The following is a 24,143-nucleotide window of genomic DNA, read 5'->3' on the forward strand; positions in this document are numbered from 1 at the left end:
GAGAAGACTACTGAAAAACTGAAGCCCGTCACTGCCGACGAAATGCCGCCGGTCGTCGGGAATTCTGCTGGCGAACCGAAACGGCAAAAGAGCCATCTGACATCAGCGCCTGCCATTGCACCATGTGATAAACCCGCAGACGCATTCAAGAACATTGCTTCCCCGGTGCCTGTGGAAAGCCCATCCACGGCTGATGGCAAACCACGTGATGAGCTTACAGACGCAAATAGAAACATCCCCTCTCCAATGCCTCTGGAAAGCCCGTTCGTGGATGATAGCAACCAATGCGACAAACCCGCTGACACGGTAAAAAACGCTTCGATACTTGTCAAGGTCCCACCTGCGGCTGGCAATGAAGCATGTGACGAACCCGGTGGCGCAGTCAAAAGCATCGCCTCTGCCACGCTTGTGGAGATGCTTTCTTCGGACGATGCTAAATCACGTGACGAACTCGCCGATGCCGTCAAAAGTGCCGCTTCTCCCGCAGACGTGGAAAGCCCATCCGAAGTGGCTGTCAAGTCACGTGACGAACCGGCTAACGCAGTCAACGGCGCCGTTTCGCAGACACCCGTGGGAAGCCGGTCGCCTCCCAGCGTTGCGACAGACTCCGTCGAGACTGGAAGCGGGCGGCTTGACCCACCGAGCTGCAGTGTTGTGTCGCCTGTGGACACGCCCATGTCACCCGATTGCGCGTTGTACTCGCCGTGGAGCTTCACGGACGAAATCATCGTTATTGAGTCTGAGGACCAGGACGAGGATGGCCCGGCTGCAGCCGTGAAAGGCGAGGGGGCGCCGCACGGAAATACATCGGTGAGGGTTTTGCCAGGAGAAGATTGGAAACAAGTGCCGGAGGATCAGAAAACTGGACTCGACGAAAAGTATGCCGGAAAAGAACGATCCAACTTGACAGAGGTGAGCCAGGGGTCCATGTTAGTTACAGCAAGAGCAGAAGTTGCAAAGTGGCCAGTCGCCTTAAACTCTTCGAAGGACGGTGGGGTGTATAACGACGGTTGCTTAACGATGACACTTGCTACCGTGCAAGAGAAAGTCGCTCAACGACAGGCACAAAAAATGCTGCGGGCAGGTATGCAACTGCTGAACTGCCTGAAGACCGAGAGCTCGCCCAGAAAACAGTGCTGGGAGGATCCAGATGATGATGGTAATGCAGCCTCAAATAGATGCGATCAATCGGTAGAACGCAGTAAGCGCGCCTTTCCGAAATCAGACGAAAGTGGTTCGGAAGCATCGAAGAGAAGGCACACCGCAATATTGCCCATCAAACGTTGCTGGCACGATCCAGAAGAAGAGCGGAACGTGTCAAAGAGAAGTAAGGGGTACCTGGTCACCGCGTCTCCATTTCCAGTCAGGTTGGTACAGCGCTACAACTGATGTTTCCGGTTGGGGAGTACCGGCCGTTGCGAGATTTCTTGCGCATTCTGTGATGTTGCTGCTGTCATGCTTAACTTCACGAACTAACTGGAACTACGTGAGCATTACCCAGTTGCCTGCGTTGTGCGATGAACGTAACAGTGGCCGAAAAACAGCTTCACGGAAGCTCTGTCCGTGGTTGCGGCTTGGGTTGTGCAGCAGATATTTCCGCTGTCATTGCAAAAGCTAACAGATCTAAGTCTTCTTTCCCCTCGCAGGCTGGAGGAGTTGGTTTGCGACGTTCATCAGACCGTGCACAGGGATCCGTGGGAGACCTTCCTCCACTTGTCATCCCGACCAGGTGACGCCATGGACATGGCGTTTGTTTCGTTACCGTGGCTCAGCTGTTGTACGTGAAATCGCCAGTTAAAAGTCATGAGATGCTCGTTGATATCGTTTCAAATTTGTGAACGCATTTAACGCGGCCTTAGCCATGCCTTAAATGTTACCGTGGTCCGCTTCCGGTTTGCTGCCGCATTCTGTGGGTGGAACACAAAAATGGACCGATGTGCTCAAACGCTGCTGTAGCGCGGACTCCACCGACTTTAAGAGCGGTTACACCATGGCATGTAGACGGACACCACGTGTCGGTCGGCATGGTAGCATCTCGTTACGCTCGTTGCGATGGAACGAGGGAAGTCGTGGCACACTGATTTGACCTCCGTCCCAGCAGTCATGATTAGGTTTCGCTGCTGATCATTTCTGTGACGTCCCGTCTGCTGTTTACTCTGCTCCAGATGGGTCGTCAGAACAGCCGTGTCCCGTCTGCCGAAGGGAGTGCATGTCTGCGGAGCTGCTAGATCATGCGCGTCGGTCGCACGGCGTTGTGGCACCGCCCGGCGTGACTGACGGGATGTCATGGAGCCGTTCGTCGTCTAGTGAAGACTCACACCGCCGGTCCGCAACCGACGCCGAGGGCCGCCGGAGGTCACCCGGGAGGAGGTTAAGACACAGCACGTCAACCTTAAGATATCGTCGGCGCTGGTCGTCTGAAGAAAGATCGCGTCGTCGCTCTACATCAGGGGACCGTCATCGCAGCACAGCGAGCAGGATCAGCCGTCGCTTGTGTTCACCGGAAAGATCTCGTCGACGCCGCAGATCTGAGTTGTCATGCCGGCGTTTGGCATCGGCGGAGAGGTCTTCGCCAAAGCGGAACTCCGACAGGCGGCCTCGATCAGCGTCCGTGGAAAGTACATGCCACCGGCGCGCAAGAAGCAGGTCGCGGCATCGCTCGTCGTCTGGTGGGGAATCGCGCCACTGTTGGCGGGCTAGAAGGCCGCGACATCATATGCCGCACCAACCGTCGCGTTACCATTGGTTCTCTGAGAGAAGCTTCGCACTAGACAGACGTCGCCGTCGCTCGGGGTCTTCGGGGAATTCTCGTCCAGGCCCGGCACCTGACTGGTGTCAGAATCACCACGTGCAAGAGGGAGACGGGCTTCACCGCTCGACACCACATCGGTCCGGCCGTTCATCCCCATCCGATAAAAGTTATCACCAACAACCGACAGATGTAGAGAGCAGGCGGAGACGCTCTCCTGCGAGCCGGACGGTGACTGTCAAGCAACGTCAGCAACAAAGCAGTGAGACGAGCTGCTCTTCAGCCAAGAAGAGCTCGACCGGCCGGACAACGTTAGCGGACAGATTACGGCTTACGTCCAGTCCGAAGGCGCCGTTGACCCGTCATTCAAGTCACGGTGACCAGCGATGTGAGCAGCTGCTCAGCGAGGAGGCGCCCGTCGAGACCGAGTCGAGCGACCAGCTCCACCAAACAGAGCCAGTGAATGAGGAGACCGTTCAAGATGAGACGACAGTAGACGCTGAATCACGACGCCGTTTGTCTCACAGTGAGCTGAGTCAGTCAGTCCCCTTGCAGAGAGCTGTCAGTGAATTAACCACTGATTCACATTCGGACGGTAACGAAGCCCCGATGAGCCAATCGATAGAAAGTCATGATAAGCCAACCGATCAGGAATCACAACTGCAAGCCCCCAAAGACTTGGTCCATGAGCCCTCACACATGGATGAGTCGGGCAATCCACTTGGGATTAAAGAATCACGTCCTGACTCGTTCCTTAGGAGGGAGCCTTGCTCTCAAGTGGTTCGGGAGGAAGCGTGCCAACAACCGAAATCGGAGGAGGATGCCCTTCTCGTGAGCAACAGGGATGTTTCCTCTGGTCTGGCAGCTTCGGAAGAGGCCGAATGTTGTCAGGGGCCCACTGACGCGAAAGTGCCTCGGTTGTCCGACGAGGAATTATTACATGCGAACACTGCAGAAGGGGTACTTCTGGCAAGCTCTCAGGACAAGAAACAGATGTTAGCCGCGGGAGCCGCGCCCGAGGAACTGCTATCCCGTGTAGGGGAGTTATCAAGTGAAGAAAATGTGAGCAAGGCAATGCCTGCTGTGGACTTGCGTAGTTCCACCCCTGAAAAAGGGTTGATTAGACCCAGTTCCAAAGAGAGTTCGTGTAAACCTACTGAAGAGGCGTCTCGCCAGTTGATACCTGCGGTAGAATTTGCAAATGAACCGCTCCGGGCGCCTCCAAGTGGCGAAAGTCACGATAAGGTGGCTGTCGGTACAGATGATTCATGCTCGTCAGTTCCTCACGCCGTCTCAGCTACTGCTCAGCTGAGCTGTAGTGACCTGTTGGAGCGTTCGACTTTGGAAATCATTTCGCGTGATTCACGCGCCAGGGAGGTGTGTTCAGACCCGCCATCGAGGCTTGAACAAGAAGCATGTGTCTCAAGTGGTGAAAAGCTTACGAATGCGCCTCAGTCGAGCCCGCAGTTGGGGAAGACCAAGCAGGCGTCCAAGCCGGGAGAGACCACGCAGACCTGCAAGACCACTGCGACCAGTGCTGATCCAGTGACTCCAGCGTCCACGGAGTCAGGCCTGGAGTATCATCGCTGCCCGAGGTGCTTCAAGTGTCTGCCCTCGATGGAGGCCCTGAACAGGCATGACAAGCCGTGCCGCGCGGGTGGGCCGCCGTGCTCCGCGTGCGGTGAGAATGTGACAGATGCGTTCAAGCACGGCCGTCGTTGCCGCGGGATTTGCCCGTGGCTCTGTCTGGCCTGCCACACATGGACGTCGAACATCCGACGGGCCCACCATAAGGTGTGCTCGGCCCAGGCTGCGCAGCCGAGTCATACTGACCCATCGGGCCGTTTGACGTCAGAGGACATGTCGAGTGATCGGCCTGCTCCTGGAGAAAAGTCAGACTTGCCATCGAAAGCTAAGCAAGAATTGTGCAACTCAGGTGATGGCAAGTTGACGTCAACTGCAGGGGACCCCGCAAGTTCTGGCAGCAAGTCAGGTCATCAGTCGACCGCCGAGGGGTCATCAGGCCTGTCATCAGAAACCAGGGCGAAGTCAAGCGCCTCAACTGATGACAAGCTAACTCCTGCGTCGACGGCTTCCGAGTTTGCCGATCGACTCAATTCCTCCGAGCTGCCCTCGGAGCATCCGCAAAACTCCTCTCAGCCGAACCCGCACGTGGAACAGACTGAGCAGACGGCTAAACGGAGCACTGACCTCGCATCGAAAGACAAACCGATAGCGGCGACCTCAACGTCCGCGCAGTCAAATCCCAAATCCCTCCTGTGTCGGCGATGCTCTCAGCAACTGCGCACGGCGCAGGCTCTGAGCAACCACGAGACAGCGTGCCGCGCGGGCGCACCGCCGTGCTCCGTGTGCGGTGAGAAGGCGGGGAACGCGCAGCAGCACGGGCTCCGCTGCCCCGGACGCTGCCCCTGGCTGTGTTTGGCCTGTCACTCGTGGAGCTCGGACAGCCGGCAGCGACACAACAAGCTGTGCTCGGCTCAGCGCACGCGCTACGGCACCGTCGGTACGCACACCTGCCCGTCGCTGGCGGTGCCGGACCGCGTCCCTCAGCTGCGGCGGGTTGTGGCGAGGTCGCGCCGGGTCGTGCGGGGTCCGCTCAGTCCCTGGTCGCATGGGCCGCTCGCGCAGCAGCTGCAGCAGCCGTGGTGCGACTCGTGCGCCCAGTGGGGACACGACTGTGCAGAGGTGGATCCTGCTAATCAGTGGTGCGCGTCATGCTGTCAGTGGGGACATAACTGTGCGGAGGACGACGCGCGGCGGGAGCAGCCCGGCGCATGGGGACATGACCACGCCGAAAAGGACCCTGCGACTCTCTCGCGTGTACCACGCGGCCAGTGGGGACACTACCGCGAAGCGGCGGCGGGCGAAGGGCCGGTGCCGGCGCGGTGTGTAAGCTGTGGGGTGCGGGGCCCGCATGTGTGCACGCAGTACCGGGGCGACTTGGCCTCGTGGCCGCAGCAGTGCTCTTCCGCGCCGGAACCAATGCAGCCGCGGCGATCGTGGGACCCCCGCCGGCTTCCGAACCCCTGGCGCGGTATGCATGGGAGCTTGTGGAGCTGGGCCAGCCGTTAGGCCAGGACTCACGGAGAAGGCGCGATGATAGCGGTGGTTCCTGGGAGGAAGGTTCAGGTGTTACTTTGGTGTAAGTTGCTCTTGCGTTGTGCTAAGCACCCGTCCAAGCCGACTGTGAATTTTTCTTAGGGCGCAAGGCATGATCTTCAGGTAAGGTTAAGAGTGTGCGTGACACATCCACACCAAAAAAAACATTATTCCAGCGATTAAAGCTGCTGGCAGTGTTTGTGCAGCATGCGTTTGCATTGGGTGATACGGGTTGTTTGTCTGATGCTTTGCTGACGCAACAACTGTTTTGCTTCTACAATATACTTTTGGAGTTAATCAACGGCGTATCCAAGGTTGCGTAACATAACAGCCTTGTGGGAAGCCCGGCCGACGTACCACGACAGTTTTCGACCGCGCGTCCCGCCCCGGCGCCAACGACCACACTGCCACATCGGACAAGCCACCGACCCGGCCCGGCCCGGGGGCCAGCACTCTGATGAACGGCCGGCCGTCCCTGGGGACAGGACAGCATCAAGACCGGCGGCCGTGAGGGGCGGGCGCCGCGCGAGCCGTAACTGTCACGGAGCGGCCGTACATTAGAAGACGCGTCGCGGCCGCCAGTCAGTCAGCCTTTCCGGATCACGCTGAGGCTGTACTACTCCGGGAAGTGCAGAGCCTAGCATGCTGATCACCCCCATCCGGCGTTGGACTGGCTGACCTACTCGACCTCCTTTCCGGTGGGGGCAGCGCTTTAAAAAGCCACCTCTTTAGATTATAAGTCACACTTGTTGCATGGTTTAGTGGTTGTTTATCACATATTCGTTGGAGTGCAGGGGGGTGTCATCCGTATCGGTTAACTCTATCAAAAAGTGGCAACATCGAGCTTGCGTGAGAATGCAGGTAGTTTGGCAGCAAAGCCTGCATCACGTCAAGTATACCATATTTGATGACGTCAGTGGCACGGAAGCCTCTCAATTAGCCAGCTGACTGCTACACAACCCACTAGTTTGAATGGTATGTTTTGGGGGCGTGCGGCTGGCGCTTCCCGGTTGGACTCTGAATGAGTGGTCCACGGCCTTTTCATGCAAACACAATTCTGGAAGGGAGATTGAATCTCGGAATAGTTTGACCTCATCATAATTTTTATATCCTTCCGTGGGGTGTACATAGCTAGGGATTAAACGTTATGCGGCGTTTGTAGCGCATCGCGTGTCGCAGTTGCCATGACTACGCCTCGTACGAGAGATCTCCTGAGCAGCTTGTCTTGAACAATTGGTGGCATTTAAAATGCTTAGTCTGTGAGCATTTTATTATGCATATGTGTACAAGCCCTGATGTAAAGAAACACTTGACAGTAGCATCATAAAGCCAATATCATAGGGTTTTACTTTACTTACCTTACTGCACTCACATCACTGATAAGAAAAGCGAGAGCTATTACAAATCAATATTGCAAATGTTCATATAATCATGCCTATAGGCAAAGTAAATTATGCAAGCCGAGCTGTTCAACTCTGCCACCAGGCACAAACGGCACAGCCAAGCCTACGGCTATCCAACGACAAGCCTGGTCATGGAATGCAATACGCCACAAACGCCGCATGACATATATCCCCGTGTTATATCATCATACATGCAAAAATCGTACATTCTGATGAGGCTTAACTGTTCCATGACTCACTGCTCATTCCAGAAATGTGTGCGAATAGCGAAATGACGGATAATTTCTTCTCAGTCCAACGGGGAACCGCCAGCCGCACGCCACCAAGACATGCCACTATTCAAATTAATGGGTTGTGTAACAGTCAGCTGGCTAACTGACAGGGCTCCGTGCCACTGACGTCATCAAATATGGTATACTTGACGTCATGCAGGCTTTGCTTCCAAACTACCTCTGTTCTCAAGCAAGCTTCATGTTGCCACTTTTTCGGACCGGACGGTTCTACCTCGTTAGATAGCCTTGTTTGAGTGTCTCAGCTCGCTCAAATGTGTCACCAGCGCCAAAGTTGTCTCAGTGTTTCTTTTAATACGACGCTACTCAGTTAGCTTAGTATTTACCTGAATACAGTCGGGCTGTCCCTGCTACGCGGCTTTTATTAAAACTGAGCCCTCTGGGTATTGTGCATTTGTACTTTCTGTGTGGACAGAGCACATTGTATCGTATCGCGGGGGGCACACATTTCATTGACACATTTCCTCCCGCCCGGACTAGCCGGGAGGCAGTGTGCTGGCCGGTGGACAGGGTTGGTGTTCATTGTTGCGTTTTCCTTGTAGGAGCCATAGTTTCGATACTTGTGTCTTCTGTGTCGTGTGTGTGTGTGTGTGTGTGTGTGTGTGTGTGTGTGTGTGTGTGTGTGTGTGTGTGTGTGTGTGTGTGTGTGTGTGTGTGTGTGTGTGTGTGTGTGTGTGTGTGTGCGTGTGTGTGTGTGTGTGTGTGTGTGCCTGCACGCAACATACTGGAAATGTCATTATTCCTCCACTAGCTTTGGGAGCATAAATATACCTCATAAGTTGTGCGCCAATGAATCAGCCTGGCAACCGGCCGGGTGTCGAGCCATCCTGGGCGTGAGACAAGAAGGCTTAACGGCCGGCAGAACGGTACGCTGTACAGAAAATCATTACAGCAATGTGAGCTTTTCAGGCCATGCCTTTCCCCTACCCACTTGCCACCTGCCCGCTGGGGATGGTGGTGTCAGGGCGGATCCAAAGGGGTGAGCCATGTGGCCGTGCCCTCCCCCATCCCCCTCGGGGTCCATCAGGTTTTGGTATCCTTTACACCAAAATCTCAGAAGAGGCACCAAAACCTTTATTTCGGAACCACATAATCTTTTTTCGAAAGGTGACAGATTCTAGGGGCACCACAAGGGGCACAAACCTCCATTTTCGAGCCACCAAATTCCAGTGAACCACAGTGTCCGTGCCGTGTCCCCTGACGAAATCCTGGAGCGGTCGTTTTGGTAAGCTAGCACCAAACAAACTTTCATTTCAGTGGCATAGCCATGTCGTGCCTTCCACCCTGATGAAACTGCGTCGGACTCTTGAGCGAGTGGGCACCAAAACCTTCATTGCGAGGCACCATAATTGTCATTTTCAGCAGGTACCAAATCCAAGCAGGCCTTTTAAAGAGCCCAACGCCGCATTGTAAAAGCGGACCGAAACCACAGGCACTACAACTTCTGTGCCATTCCTTCTGACAAAATTCTGCATTGGCCCGTGCGGTGAAAATATATCAAAAGCATTTATTTCGGAGCATCATAACCTATACTTGTCAGAAGCACTCAATTCTAGGATGTGCCATAAGTTGCCCAAAATCTTCATTTTTATAAGACAATTAGGTCCAGAGGACACAGTAATATCCCGGCTCTTCAGTGATGCGCGCTCGGGCGGGGGTCAATTGGCCCTCCCCCCCCCCCCCCCCGAAGGCTTTCCCGGAATTATTTCGGAACGGCGCTGCGTAGCCGCACTAAATTTTGTGTATCTGTAGAAAATGGAATGGCGAGTTCTTTGCCAAAAATTTAAGTTTGGCAATGTTGCTGACCTGCGGCAGGTCAAATTCAGGTAATGGATTCAACAGACAATTTCTGGGAAAGCGTTTAATCTGATGCAACAGCGGAGCGTTAGACGAAACCACACATCGCTGAGATAGTTTCTTACGCGGCACAACAGTTGAATTAAGAAATTCAATTGACTTAGGGTCTAGTACGAAAGTCAGATCAATGTTAAAACCGACCTGTAATATTGCTCTCGAACTCGCTGCATGGGGTAGCTTCTGGTGCTCATTTTTGATTTGTTGCTGACAGGAACCATGCTACATATGTTCCATAGACTTATTTAACGTCAAAAGGAGTCACTGACCTAAAATTATCTCGGTCAACATTTTGCTTTTAGGAATACACTGCGTGGTGTAGTCCTGGACGCTTATTCAAATGCAGAACTGAAAGCAATCTTTTACAAGTTAAGTCACTACGACCTTGGAAAATTCAAACAAGATCACTGAATTTTAGCCTTATATGACCTGACGGTTATGACCCAGGAACCTCAAATTTTGACACAAGTAAGTTCACGTACACGCTTATACACCCTGCGAATTTGGTGTCTAGCTCTCTTAGTTTCTGAGATCTGACAGGGGGTTAAACTGATCCTCTACCCTAACGAAGGGCGTTCAGCCGGCCACCGGGCCACCCCGCCTTGGCCAAATCCTGAATACAAGTTCCATCTTCTATATATATATATATATATATATATATATATATATATATATATATATATATATATATATTTGTGTGTGTGTGTTTGTGTGTCTGTGTGCGTGTAATCTGAAAGGCTGAATTTTATTAATACAAGCTGTGACGCTGAACGCTAATGATAAGAGCGCTCTTCTTCGGCCGTGCGTATAGTTATTGGTTTCTTTAGGCTTCTGACTTAGAGCGCTTCATCCTCGCGAGCGCTATCAGCCTGAGAGGCCTCGATCCTAAATCACCAAAAAAAGGATTGTGTGTTTGAATAACAGGGGTGCGCTAAAATCCGCGGACTCACGCACAACTTTGTACGCACATGCAACCCGTTGAATGGATGCTGCGTGACCTCTTACAGTCGATACGCTCTAAAGCTTCAAGTCTTCCTCACCGTATGCCCTTTTCTTGCTAATGTTGTGGCCTGCATTAATGTACGTGACGAGATGTTCATGGTTGAAATGTCAGGTACACGCGTGAAAACAAAATAAAAAATGCGACATTTTACAAGATAAAAAATCGCTCCTGCCTGTGGTGTAATAACCGCAGTTTTCAGTGCTATTTGTAAAGTTGTCTCCTGGCCCTATTGAGAAATTCTGCGCACGCCCGTTTGTATGCATGCACAAAATCATGCTTGGGCTAGTTGCGAAGCGTCCAATGTGCCACCCACATATTGCCATTAGATGTCCTCGGTGGGGACTCCACCCTCCGGCTACCCCAGTGCCGGTTCGCGGCGGCGCGGAGGTGGGGGACGCTCAACCCCCGAGTGACGCGAGGGGCCGGCATGTCGGCGATGTGACGTCATAACAGCGCTGGCCAGATGAGCCGGCTGAGGGACGCGTGTACCGCCAGCGTGTGGGAACAGACGACGCGGGCGGAGTGGAGAGAAAGAGATAGCGACAGGGGCAGGGCAATGACGGAGAGATGCGTGCGCCATCTGAGAATCTCAGTGATGCGGAAAGCAGCTGAAACTGCCTGCGGCTCGGGGAACGGCTCGCAGCGCCGCTCTAGCGAGGAGCGCCGCTCTGTATAGTGTCCTGCCCTGGCCGGGCTCGGCGCGCCAGGCATGCTTTGGAAACTGAGGGGTTCGCTCTGGCCCGGTGTGTGCCTGTTGTGAGTGGGGTGGCACGCGGCCTCTCGCGTCCCCGCTCGCGGCTCGTGGGACCGCCGCGCGGCATAGCACTTGGGTGTTGTTTTGAAGGTTGGACGCGAAGGGCAAGGGATGTCGGAGGGGAGGGGGCCTGATTCTCAAAGATATAAATAGCGAAAGGGTTCCTAGCTCAGAGCGCGGTAGCACGGTACGGTACGCCACTTGTCATCGCAGCATGACAGCACGGTTGTATTTTTATCGTCCATCATGACGTTTGACGCGACGCGGTCGCTGTCTCGGTGAAATGCTCTATCTTTGTTTAGCTGAGCGCACCTGAGTTGCAAAAGCAGTGGCAAATGACGGCAGTCTGCTGTGGGCGTGCATGAAGGGATTAACCTTTGGGCTGTACAAGCTGACTCGCAACCAGCAGGTTGTGGTGGAAGGATTTTTCGGGTACGCAAGGCTCACCATCACGCTAACATTTGCGCTGCAAGGAAATGGTGAACTGGCCCATGCTGGCCATTTAACGCGGTCCCCATTACCCAGTGCCCCACGAGGCGACATGAAAGGCGACGGCCGACAACCGCCGCGCTGGCTTGGCAGAAGCTCCACGCGACGGGGATTCCGCTGGCCCCCGACACCGCAGGCGGCGCCCGCGTCAGCTCGCCTGACACACCTGCCGGCATGACACAGCGTCCACGCACGCTCGAACGGTCACTACACACGCCCGTCGCCGCTCCGCGTGTTTCCGTCTGACGTGAATGGAAACACGCTCTCACCAACAAAGCTGCAAAGACCCGAGCATTGGCTCTGACAGATGTGTGCCATGGTGTGTGGATGAGCCGGGCGGTGTCGGTTTGGTCTATCTGTCGCCGGAAGCGTGTCCTCCTGGTCGGTATTTGATGAGCATTAAACCCGGTGCGGGTACGCAGTGGCGGCGTTGATACTGTTGTGTCGTTAATGTGCTCTTGATTTTTTATCGGTACACTAATGGCGTCGATTCACTATTCAGAGGTATGGTAGGAATTTGTGTGCAATGTATGGCGCTTTCCGTGTTCAGGACTGCCTGTGTGCTTGGTCATTGGCAGACTTGTGCTTGATTCGATTCAAATGCAGAATTGGTTCAAGAATCCTTTATATTATTCGTGGAGCGAGGTTGATTAGAATCTGTAGCCTCAGTAGTTATTCTGAGTAAGATTTGATTCGCTGCTCGAGGCTTGAATGAGCTCAATCAGAAAGAAATGAACTTGAATTAGCGACGAATTATAAGTACAGTTGAGCATTCAAAGGATAACTGTTCGAAAGTTTAAAAAATAGTAGCAGGATGGATGACAAAATTGCTTGCTTATGTTGGAAACCTGGCTGGATGTAATCCAAACATGCAGCAGACTTTGACGCATGAACACAAAGATTGTTCGGGTTACATTGCAAGCGTGAAAAATATTTTGGGAAGAGGAAAAGGCATAGATAAAGCATACACGCTTGCAGATATTTTGATATATTTACTGAAACTTTCATCCCATAAATATACAATCCGTAAACCAACGCATGATGCCTCGGGGAACGTAACCTTTTCCTTTCGTACACGATGACATAAACTGTATGCCAGAATCTTTTGATAAACACGCTGTGGTGCAGATGATTGATAAATGCAGTAAAACGCTAGCAACTCTATCACCGAATATAAAAAATATTGAAGCACAATTAGAATATAAGGATAGACTTAGGGGCTTGAATTTGCATTAACCGAAATATGGCAGACTTAGACGGGATCTGATAGAGGTATATAAGATTATGAAAGGAATAAATAAGGTAGAACTACATGGAGCATTGGAATTAGGCCGAGGCATGGAAGAAACCAGTTTCATTTAGTAAAAAGTAGGAGTACAACTATGAAGAGACAGATGCTATTTATTCAAAGAGTAGTGAACCATTAGAATGGGCTGACAAACGAAGTTATAGGAAGTCCGTCTCTAGGAACATTCAAAAACCGCTGGGACAAGTTCTATTGGTCTAGATATCCCATTTATAGTTTAATTTATGCATGTCATTTGATAAGTTTTGAGGATATGTATGGCACCTGAGGTAGGCCAGCCTATGGGCCCCCGCGGCTCTGCTGGCCGGATATCTTTGTGTCCTTATGTCTTTATCTCACTGACGGTATGCGCTTTAGGGTGCTTTCGCAAAATGAATTGAGGTGGGGACGGGGGGCTGAGCAATAAAGAATGGTCAAACATGCTCTCATAATGCACATCAAAACCAGCTTTCCTTCGGATTTGAATTCCTACATGTTTTCTGGTCCAGCCCTTCTCGCTCTCGACCGCACTGGATAGGAAGGAAACTTCACCCCAAATTGGCGATGTTGGTACAAGTGCTTGAATTAAAACTGCTCGTTTCGATTGGAATAAGTTTCGTGATATCATGATTAAGAGTTCAGACCCTATTTTATCGTCTGAATGAGACCTAGAGTCAGCGATGCCAATTGGCTTCAATCAAGAACTGATTCGAGTCATTATTTCAAAAATATTGACTCAAGGCTCTGACTCAAATCTTGATTGGCTCCCAATTGTTTGAGTAAGAATAAATTCCATTCCCGTGGAGTTAAATCATTTACAAGCCGGGTATGACGGAGCAACATTCTATTACCAATATCTCATGCAAAATGCATTTTTATTAAGTGCCTTATGCCACCCGCCACCGCCGGACTAAGGGCTACGCGAGTCCACGACACGCTCGACAGACGCCGCTGCCGCCGAGATCCTTGATCATTGGTTCAAGTTCTGACCACCGATGTCTTAAGTCATTGGCTCAAGTTCTGACCACCGATGTCTTAAGTCATTGGCTCAAGTTCTGACCATTGATGTCGTAGATCATTGGCTCAAGTTCCGGCCGCCGAGATCCTTAATCATTGGCTCAAGCTCTGACCACCGAGGTCATTAATCATAAGCTCAAGCTCTGCAGTTGACATCGATCGCTGATCGGAACCGGAACTGGCATCGTGTGGGTGTGTGTGCGTTACCACCAGCAGGATCGTGGGCCGCAGGCGAGGCTGGCGGCCACTCGCTACCGCCGGACCACGGAAAGCGCACGACGCGCTGCGCAGCCGCTACAACTGTCGAAATCCTTAATCGATCCTTGATCACCACAATTAGCTGAAGTATCTGTGACTGGAATTGATTGGGGATTGCTGCCGGAAGGGTGAGACCGTCGCGTCGTGAGTCATGCTGACCTCTTCGCCTCCCCGCCTTCGCTGTTTTAAACTGAGTCTTCCCATAAAACTAAGACTTGCTGCGGCTTTAGCAATTTTTCATCTGAAAAGAGGCCGTTGTAGATCGATAGACGATCTTTGTTCGAAGCGGATGACCGGGGTTTGTCCTCAGTAGCTTCGAGGCCCTCGAGACACGTCAATCCACGCCCAGCCAGACTTGCTCTGGACGGGCGAGGCACTGGATTGTTCACTAGTCTGTTTGACCTTTTGAACCTGGATCGTTGGTTGCGGAGGTTGTTGCGATTGCATCGGTCTGTGCGTGCGTGCGAATAGCCCGGAGAAGTGCATATGTCTGGGCGTCTCTGTTACTCCGGAGTGTATGACATAGAACTAAAATGGCGCGAAATTGAAAGGGTGTCGGAGTGGTGCATCGAGCTGATAATTTTTGGATTGCCGAAAATATGACTAAGATCGGTCTCCTTTGCTTATGAATACCTCACCAAATATGTGTAATGCTTACGAGTCACCACGTTGAAAATAATTGTTTCATATTTGGTCAGCGTCCTCTTTAAGAAAGCCCGCTGTCATCCCTTTGTGTCGATCTTCGCTGAGTTAGGCCAACCGGCGAACGCTTTTGTGTTTGCTTCGTGTTTTTATATGCTAGATTACCGTTCGAATTCATTTCCATGGATAGTTGGCAATAGGATAACTCGTACCGTTCGAAGTGTTTTTATTCGCAGAAGCTCTTTGTCGGAGTTCCTTTGGTTAGCTGTGCACCTTGTAGCACAAGCGGTGCTGTCCATGCCTGCATAATCTGTCAGAATTCATTTAAAGACATGCGCTCATTGCAGAATGCTCGATGCTGTCCATGCCTTCTTCTAATCACGCTATAAACCGAAAAACTAGTGCTGAAAGAAGTTCATCATACAGCCCGTGCCCATAGAAATGGGCCTCAGTAGAATTGGCTTTTATGTGTTCACGTTGTGCCAGCGCCGCCCGATATGTTTGGGGCATGCATATGAAAGCGTAAATGGAGCGGATCGTCCGTATGATGAGTAAGCTCGTGCATCTCGCGGCACAAGCGTTTTTAGATAGGCTGAGGAAATGCGTTAGCTCGTTGTAGTGAGACGCCAAGTATTTCACCAAAGCTTCTCTGTATTTTAGTTTCGCACCACAGCAGCCGCTAACTGTCCACCTACCCTCTCTGCTCTCCCAACGGCGACTCCCGACAGCGGGGACCGTGAACCGGGGCCGGCCTGCAAACCTGACACTCGACACTGCGGCGGCGGCGCGCCTCCGCCGCGCCCCGCCTCAGTAGAGGCGCAGGACACAAAGCACAACTGCGCTACAAACACTCATGTATCTCTTGACACATGCGTTTATTGAAAGGATGAGTTAATGCATTACCTCATGCATGTCGCAAAGCATGTGTTTATTGGCATGCGTTTATTGAAATCCTGAGGTAGTGCCTTGGCTTGTGCATTCCGCGGCATGTGCGTTTGTCGATAGGTTGGTGGTTTAAAATCCGCCACGGTATATACTAATGCTTGCATTGATTTTGCCAAGAGGCTCGGCCTGTCTCGTAATTGATTTTGGCGGCGAACGTTCTTTGATCCCTATTAATCATGCGTTTTGTGCTTTCTTATCGCCTGTCGTTCTGAATCACTTCACCGCTGCTTGGACTATTGGCCCTTTTTCCTCTTATCAATTGCTGTAGATTATTGGCACCCTATTGCTTTTACTCGTTGCTATGACCTGACATTGCCTCACTCGGTTAGCAATATCATGTGTGCTGATTCTTTTTCTCAATCGCAAACAAACATTGCAACTTATTCGGTAGCTCAGATGTCAGTAATCTTGACAACTGAGTGTGTTCCTGGTAGCGCTATGTCCCGACAAGTAGGGTTGTAACAGCGTGATGCACACGCAAAATAGTTTTCATGCCGGCACCTACGGAAGGCGACGTGTGCGGGTACTGGGCCACTGCACATTTTAACGGGTACTGGGCGCTGTCCGGAGTGTTAACACGTTAAATTATGTGAACTGCTTGTTCGATTTAACTTTTGATCGAGATCCTCGCTAAGCAAAACTTACTGCACAGGTACCGAATTGGTCCTTCTTACGCGCATAATTACATTAAAAAACCCGCTGGTAGGAAAATGGCTACAGACAGCTTTGGATCCTCAAAAAGCCACGACGCCGCTACCGCCATGGATCTTCTCTACGGCCATCGTGGTCCTGCCGTGTGGTAGACGTGTCTTACCGCCCTAGTTTTTCATCGGTCATCCGCGCAGTCGTTGCAGTGAAAGTTGGTGACAACATGTGGTCAAGCTTGAGTGCGTCGTCGATTACCCAACACTTATCCAGCACGCTTCAGCCATCGCCTGAAACTGGAGCGCAAAACACGCTTGAGTGACCCAACCTGGAAAACAATCGAAGAATCCTTTATCATGGCAATTTTGGCAGCAAATTCGTGCTGCATGTCTGGCGCGCCGCCGACAGTGACGGCCTTGGCACGAGAATTTTAGCGTCGTCCGTGCCGCCGTGTGCCTGGTGGAATTTGGGGTGTCGATGCATAGCTGTGCAGCCGACGTATTGAATTTGTTCTGCGGAAGTACCTGAGGCAAATAGTTGAGGGATCCATACAGGTACAGCGCCACCTAGTCAGTTGGGTGGTAATATACTTCCATTTCCCGGCTTCGTGCACGGAAATGAAACACCTTCAAGCGTATTTGGGAGCTCACCGGCGAATCTGTTTTGAACTATACAGGCTTAACTTCTTGTGTTCGGTAATTGAGAGGAGTTGACTCGCATTAGGGAGGGGCATACCAACCAAAGTTTACAGAGGCATAACTTAGCTGAATCTGGGGAGGGGGCAGAGGGTTAGTCCTTAAAATTTGTATATTGTGCCAGATACTGAAGTGAGCTGAATCCATGGGTTGCATGCATGCACATAATCATGTGAGGCTAAATTGGGTGAAATTCTGTATTTTTGTGCATGAAGCATTCATGAAAATGTTTGCTCAGGTTTGCCTTTCCAACATGCAAATCTTTGAAACAGTACCATCTTGTGCTGAAATTGATAATGCACATGTGCCAAACTCAAGTATCAAGCCGTATCAAGCGCGAACTGACCTGACCAAAATGAACCAGCAGATGGTAATGATATTGATAGCATGAGTTTTGAATGTTTCTTTGGTTGGTATATGACTGATCCTGTTGCCTTGTCTAAATTTTACTATGCAGGTAGATTGTTTCTGGTAACTTGATGCCAATCTCATATCTTTCCTTTATATATTATCAGCCTGCTGTATGAAGTTTCAATAGGAAGAAATAAATCAGGTACCTGTTGGTAGCTATGATTTGTATCCTTTTTTCCACTGGTCAGATGATTGAGTATCTCATGCAAAATGGAAAAAACATGATGGAAAACGTTCCTTTCTGTCGTGTAATGATTTTTATTTGTAGGCATGTACAATCTCTTTATCAGTGGTGTTGATCAGCTGAAAGTGTAATGTTGTAACCTTTTTAGTCACATTTAACTACTTAACAACCAAATTAGATAACATTTTATTTGCTCTGCATGAAGGCAGATTAGCTGAGACATGTGCTTAAATTTGGTTAGCATTATTTGAACTGGATGACTGATATATACTTTATTTTATAAATTACAGCTTGTTGTGTGACTAGGCTATGTGTGTGATGGATGGCAATGACTTTTTATGGAGTAAAGGACAATGTGTTGCTGATAGCTCCAATGTTTTCATAAGGTTAGATACTAATCCATATTTTCCCTTGTAAGGTTTGATGTATGTCATTTAACTCCAAATTGATATATCACTTTCCGTAATGCTAGTCATGTGTTGAGTTTGATGACTTCGTTCATTTAACTCCAAATTGTCATGCCACTGCTCTTAATTGCAGCCACATGTTGAGCTGATTTTGTAAAATTGTATGGGCCTTTAGACATGGTATTTCATGCTCATGTTGTACCCCACCTCTTGCTGTTCAATATTGTATGCACCTGTGTCAAATTTCAATCAAAGGGAATGTTTTTTACTTTGAGACCTTGTGGCAAGCATCAAATATTATGTCAAAGCTCAATTGTCACTATAAGTATGCTTTGAAGTGCAAAAGAACTGTTCTAGAACAACACAATTATAGTTTAGTAGATATTATTTGCAATGCATCACCATTTGATTACATCATGAAAAGTCTTTATGATGCCAGTCACTGCCAGACTGGTCCTGTCAGTATTGCCACTGTGGCAGACAGACAGACCCATGTGAAGTATTTCAACTCACTGCCAGGTGGCTTGATAAGTTATGTGTGTTGATTAAACATAATATCATTATGCACACCTGTTTTGGTTGTTTCTTCTGTATTCTTGTACACTTGTCTCTGGCAGTATATTGTTAACTTGTATTTGATTCCTGGTTACAGTGCTGTTTAAGATATGATATCCACACCTTATTTCCATCTGTCATAACTGGTAGGGCTGTGCAAATGCTTGTATCGTATATTGCAAACATAGGTCATGTTCAAAGCTTGTTTGTATAGTGATAAGTTTGTTAAAAGTTTCTGTTGATGTAACAATTTGTGCTGACATACTCCTTGTAGACATTTCATGCTTCTCACTTAGTATCAGTGCATTATTGCTGTGTTGCTGTGCTAAAGTTTGTCATCATTCCAACATAACAACATTTTGCACACTTAACAGCCAAATGTACACAACTTATTTTGAATTGGGTCCAGGACATGCAGCCAGCATCAGTCGTTTCGCTTCAGCGCACCCTGCCGACTCACCACGAGTGCGTGCGTATCGCTCGTTCCCGCTGTGACACCCGCCGTCGCCTCTGGCAGCTGGATGTCTGAATACCCCTCGCGCCCGGTGTAACACGTCGCCGGCGCCCCTCCGTCAGCAGCCGCCATGTCCGGCCTGGAGCTGCTGTCCGAGCAGGGGCTGCGCGTGGACGGTCGGCGCGCGCACGAGCTGCGCAACATCGAGTGTCGCCTGGGCGTGTTCTCGCGCGCCGACGGCAGCGCCTACCTGGAGCAGGGGAACACCAAGGTGCGGTCCGGCTATGGCGGACCTGTGGTGTCCTGTGTGTGCTGTATATGTGTGCGGCGTGCTGCCCTATGCGTCTTGGCACTGCCGTGCTCACTGCATATTGCGAGGTTTGGTGCGCCGCCCTTTGACGTATTTGAAGCTTCAGTTTGTATATCGTTATGATAGCATGCAAGTGCTATTCGGGGTAAAGCCCTGGCACGTGTGTAGTAGTGTGTGGTGAATGAGAGCCATCATGGGCTTCGCACTTACGCAATACTTACGCACTTACGTCTTTTACTGACTGCCATCCTTTGCGAAGTCGCAAAGCACCATGCACATCGGTGCCGTCCAGCGAGGCCCCTCCGTCCAGCGTCCCGCCCTATAACAGCTGTGTGTGTCGCAGGTGCTGGCGGCCGTGTACGGGCCGCACGAGGCGCGCGCCAGCCAGCGGCGGCACGACGCGGCCGCCATCAACTGCCAGTACAGCCAGGCGGTGTTCAGCGGCTGGGAGCGGCAGCGGCGCGCCGGCGGCGACCGCCGCTCGCTCGAGCTCACCGCCCTGCTGCAGAACACGTTGGAGAGCGTCGTCCAGGTGGCGCTCTACCCGCGCTCCCAGATCGACGTCTACGTCCAGGTGCTGCAGGTGAGCGGTGGGGCGGCTACTATCGGGCGCGCCGGTGTCGGCGGCGGCCTGCCGGGCCCGCGGCGGGGTGGCTGCGGCCGGCACAGAAGCTGGCCATCCGTATGGTGCGGTTTCTCGGCCTGATCCCGGACGGCGCTCGTCGCTTCAGGCCTGTTCGCACTTCATTGTCTCAGGGTTGACTTGCAAGTTGAAAGCATTGCAGATGGCGTAGTTCTCGTCGGCTGGTGTCCTATGCCGCAGTGAGTTAGGGGGCCGTCGCACCATTGAGCCGGTCATGGTGGCGTCAGGTTTCAGGTTTGCAGTGCAATCCACGCGCGATAATGGCCCTCCTGAGCTGCTAGTGGGTCGTGTTTTGCATCCCAAAACCGCCACTTGTGTCCCACCCGATGACGTGAAGAAGCTGCACAATACTACCATTCATACACACGTCAAACACGCCTTTTTCCCTCGCCCGCTGCTGTGTCTCCCCTTCCCCTCCGCCTGCGGCCGTGGTGCTGACCGCGTCTCCCCCGGCAGGCGGACGGCGGCCATTACGCCACGTGCGTGAACGCGGCGGCGCTGGCGCTGATCGACGCCGGCGTGGCGCTCAAGGACTACGTGTGCGCGTGCTCGGCGTCGGTGCTGCGCGAGCGGCCGCTGGTGGACCTGAGCTCGAGCGAGGCGAGCGGCGCGCCCGAGCTGACGGCCGCGCTGCTGCCGCGCTCCGGCCGGCTGCCGCTGCTCGAGATGAGCCAGCGCTTCCACGTGGACAAGCTGCCCGAGCTGCTGGATGTGGCCGAGACGGCGTGTCGAGACGTGCACACCATCCTGAACCGCGCCGTGCGCAGGCACGTCAGTGCGCGCGCCGCCGACCTCTGACGACGGCGCAGGGAGGGGCGCGGGGGCGGAGCTGAGGTGGAGATGAGAGGGGAGCGTCGGATGGCGCCCGGGAAGGTGGCCTGTGCTCAGGCCGGCCCAGCGCATGTGCGCACGTGGGCGCGGGCGTGCGACGACGAGATTGCCCCGCGAGAGGATCAGAGCGGGAGCCCTCGCCATCGCGCTGAAGGCGACGCTGAGTCCATCACGGTGCGGGTCATGCCGGTGTTCCCTCCGCACTGGGTCCAGCCTGCGTCACACGCTCCGCCGCGGTCGGACCTCGGGTGCGCCGCGCGCCGCCGGGCGGGCGTTGGACTCTGACCCTTGGTGCTGCCGGTCCTGCGCGCCGCGGTCTGGACGCGGGACGGGCGACTGACCGCCCGCGTGGGGAGGCTCCTCGGCCGTGAGGATGTGTCGCTGCCGGCGCCGGCTCTGGTGAGAGGCGCCGTTGTGAAGAGAGAGTGGGGTCGGCAGGCCTCCAGCGTGCCCCTCGCGTCGTCTGCCGGTTGCGTTTTCAAGTGTAAATGTGTGCCAAGACTGTTGCATGTGCTGGGGTGGCCTTTTGGCATTGTGAAACCCGTTTTTTGTTTCACAACTTGGTGGCACATCGAAAATACTTCACTGGGAAATCGACATCATAGCAGTGAACATTGTACGCATCCATGCTTCTAATACACCAGCCACCACTTCAAAGCCATATCTGCAGGACGCTGATCAGAGCACAACGGCTTGTTGGTTCTAAAATGTAGCTGTTGGTCTAAAACACCTTGGGCGCTTAAGATTGCTCGGGCTTCGACAATAACTCGGTGATGGCCATCATGTGACCGCGTCACGACACGTCAGTTATGCGACGCCAGCGGCCAACGTTGAACGCTTATGCCAGTTGTTCGAGAGCCTGGCGTGGTTGGCCCGAATCCGGGCGTCGTTAAAGCATATGAACGCGCTAATTTCTCATGGTAAGTATATTTGGTATCAAATCTCAAGTGACCCAATAACGGATTCAGGCTTCCCGCAAGCTCCAATGCTGTTCACCCGTAATAATACATGTCTTAGTATCCCCGAAAGCCGATGAATGCAGCAACTGGCTGTTTCGACGATTTCGTCGAGCCTCTTGGTTGGATGGACCTGTGGGAGCATGACACAATAGGTGGCTCCAGCTGCGCGAGTCCTCGCCTTACTTTCCGACTGTGAAACTCAAGGTCAACGACAAGACTTAAGGCGGAAGCATAACTTGCCGTGATTCGCGGCAAGCCCACCCGGCCCTACCCTCTGACGTCACCTCGCACTGCCACTGCCAGCCACCGTCTTCAGCTGCAGCCTGTCCCAGTTGGGGGTAAGCTGTGAGCGCTTAAAAGCAAATTGAACCCGCCCATTTACGGCTGGGTTTTGGGAGGCAACGACTAACGGGTGGCAACTGGGCTATCGTGACGGAACGTTATGTCGCGCGTGTTTCGTTGCGCATGACGGCATGTTGCGTGGCATTTGGCTTTCATCGATAGGCGTCCGAGTGGCAATGCTGGATGTTTCTGAATGTGTGTGAGAGCTGTTGGGCAGGAAGCTTGCGTGGCAGTGTGATGGGAGATTAACTCGGATTTACATGGCTGTGTTTGAGTTGCCCATGTTTTTCTGGAGCGTTGGCAGTGATTGGGATTTCACCGGATGGGAAACTCGTTTATTATTGTTGGTTAGCGTACATGCGTTCGCTTGATAAGTCTAAAAAATGATCTAACCAGATTACTTGAGTAGTAGCTTTTCCTTTAATTTAGTCCCAATAGCTTGAAAAGAATCGGTAGAATCGGACAAATTCCCTCTAAGCTGTTTTCCCGTGATGGAGTAGGCTGTGATTCTAAACGATTCTTCATCCCAGCAAATGTAAATCGACCCAGCGCTCGTGCTGCCGCATGGGCGCTCTGTCTTCGGCCGCGACACTGAACAACAGCGCTGCCGTAATGAAGTACCGCTTCTACATACTCGTCGTGGAATCGATGCTAATAACGGCAGAGGGTAACTGCGATGTACTACGTATTTCACTTACTGCGGTGACAGCCTCGGCCCAGGGGCGGGGGGAGGGTGAGCCCAGCTTTGCCAAAATGCTACTGTTCGTCCATGGCGTCAAATGGAAAGAAACGTTTTAGACAGCCTTCGTTACTCCCCCCCCCCCTCCGTCAGACTGAGCCGTGGAGATGTCATTGCGCACAGCGTAATTAAGTTTTCAAAAGATCATCTTAATTCGTGATCGCTATGTCGATTACATTCAGCTCACTTAAATGACTCGATTGCATGCTGCGTCCAGAAATTTGAGTGCGGCTGTCGTCAAATCAGTTCCGGCTTTAGCGCATCGTCCTTGCCTTGTTGGGTCGATCCTACCACGGTCAACAGCCGGCCTCGTGACAGCCAAAATGACGTCATCAGCACTACAGGTCCGACCAACGCAGCCAAGCATCCACCGCACGTACGGCAGACCAGGCAATCTGAACCTGGTGCGGAAGTGAAACCTTACACCTTCTCGGTCTGAGAGTCTGCGATTCTACGAAATGAGTGCGTGTACGCGGGTTCAGCGAATTTGTATCGCAGCGCGCGGCACTTCCGGGCGACTCTGGGTCTCCGCGGTCTTGATCTCGGTTTCGAGATCGGTCTCCGTGATATTGGTCTTGACCTCGGTCTCTATCCCAGTCGCGGAGTCTGTCTCCGTGATATCCGTGTCCGTGGTCTCGGTCTCAGTTTTAGTCTTGGTCTCGGTCCTAGTCTCGGCCGGTCTCGACCTCGGTCTCACTCTCTGTCTCGGTCTCCGTCTCGGTCTCGGTCTCGGTCTCAGTCTCGGTGTCGGTGTCGGTCTCAGTCTCAGTCGTGGTCTTGGTCTCGATCTCGGTGTCGATCTCACTCTCAGTCGCGGTCCCGGTCTCGGTCTCGGTCTCGGTCTTGGTCCCGGTCTCGGTCTCGGTGCTTTGCGCTGACTTCAGAAATGATGACTATGCGTAGGCGTACCTCTCACGGGTCCGTTAGTCTCGTGGCTTATTCCCCAACAAAAAACAAATCTGGATGGACCTCATAGCAAGTTTGGTTAACTGGTATAACCGTCGTCTTATGAGCTTCATAACGCATTCAGCTGCTAAGGCTGTATGGTGGCGGCGGGCTCTCACCATGACAGGAATGGCGGGCACCGCGGAAATCGAACCCCGGTACCTCAGGTTCCCCAGACAGCGCAGTGGTTTAACGCCTACGCCATCAGCACCCG

At 52.3% G+C, this 24,143-nt stretch overlaps 2 protein-coding genes across 3 annotated transcripts; both read left to right on the forward strand.

Annotated features, from left to right (window-relative positions):
* The first annotated feature begins 749 nt into the window (after positions 1-749).
* LOC119090149 (serine/arginine repetitive matrix protein 2) lies at positions 750-19,235 on the forward strand. The gene is made up of 4 exons (XM_037212943.1): positions 750-1,367; positions 1,647-1,729; positions 2,166-3,241; positions 19,224-19,235. Exons 1-4 carry the CDS (start codon positions 928-930, stop codon positions 19,233-19,235), a joined length of 1,611 nt encoding a protein of 536 aa, XP_037068838.1. The 5' UTR covers positions 750-927.
* LOC119090356 (exosome complex component RRP41) lies at positions 16,912-21,582 on the forward strand. Of its 2 annotated transcripts, none has more exons than XM_037213156.1 (4): positions 16,912-17,008; positions 19,283-19,431; positions 19,814-20,053; positions 20,570-21,582. In XM_037213156.1, exons 2-4 carry the CDS (start codon positions 19,291-19,293, stop codon positions 20,909-20,911), a joined length of 723 nt encoding a protein of 240 aa, XP_037069051.1. In that variant the 5' UTR covers positions 16,912-17,008; positions 19,283-19,290; the 3' UTR covers positions 20,912-21,582. The 2 variants fall into 2 exon arrangements, with proteins under 2 accessions (XP_037069051.1, XP_037069052.1); XM_037213157.1 differs by having other exon boundaries at positions 19,286-19,431.
* Positions 21,583-24,143: the final 2,561 nt, after the last annotated feature.

The sequence above is a fragment of the Pollicipes pollicipes genome, unplaced genomic scaffold, assembly GCF_011947565.3.
Source record: "Pollicipes pollicipes isolate AB1234 unplaced genomic scaffold, Ppol_2.1 Scaffold_3087;HRSCAF=3621_pilon_pilon_pilon, whole genome shotgun sequence".
Lineage (NCBI taxonomy): Eukaryota > Metazoa > Arthropoda > Thecostraca > Pollicipedomorpha > Pollicipedidae > Pollicipes > Pollicipes pollicipes.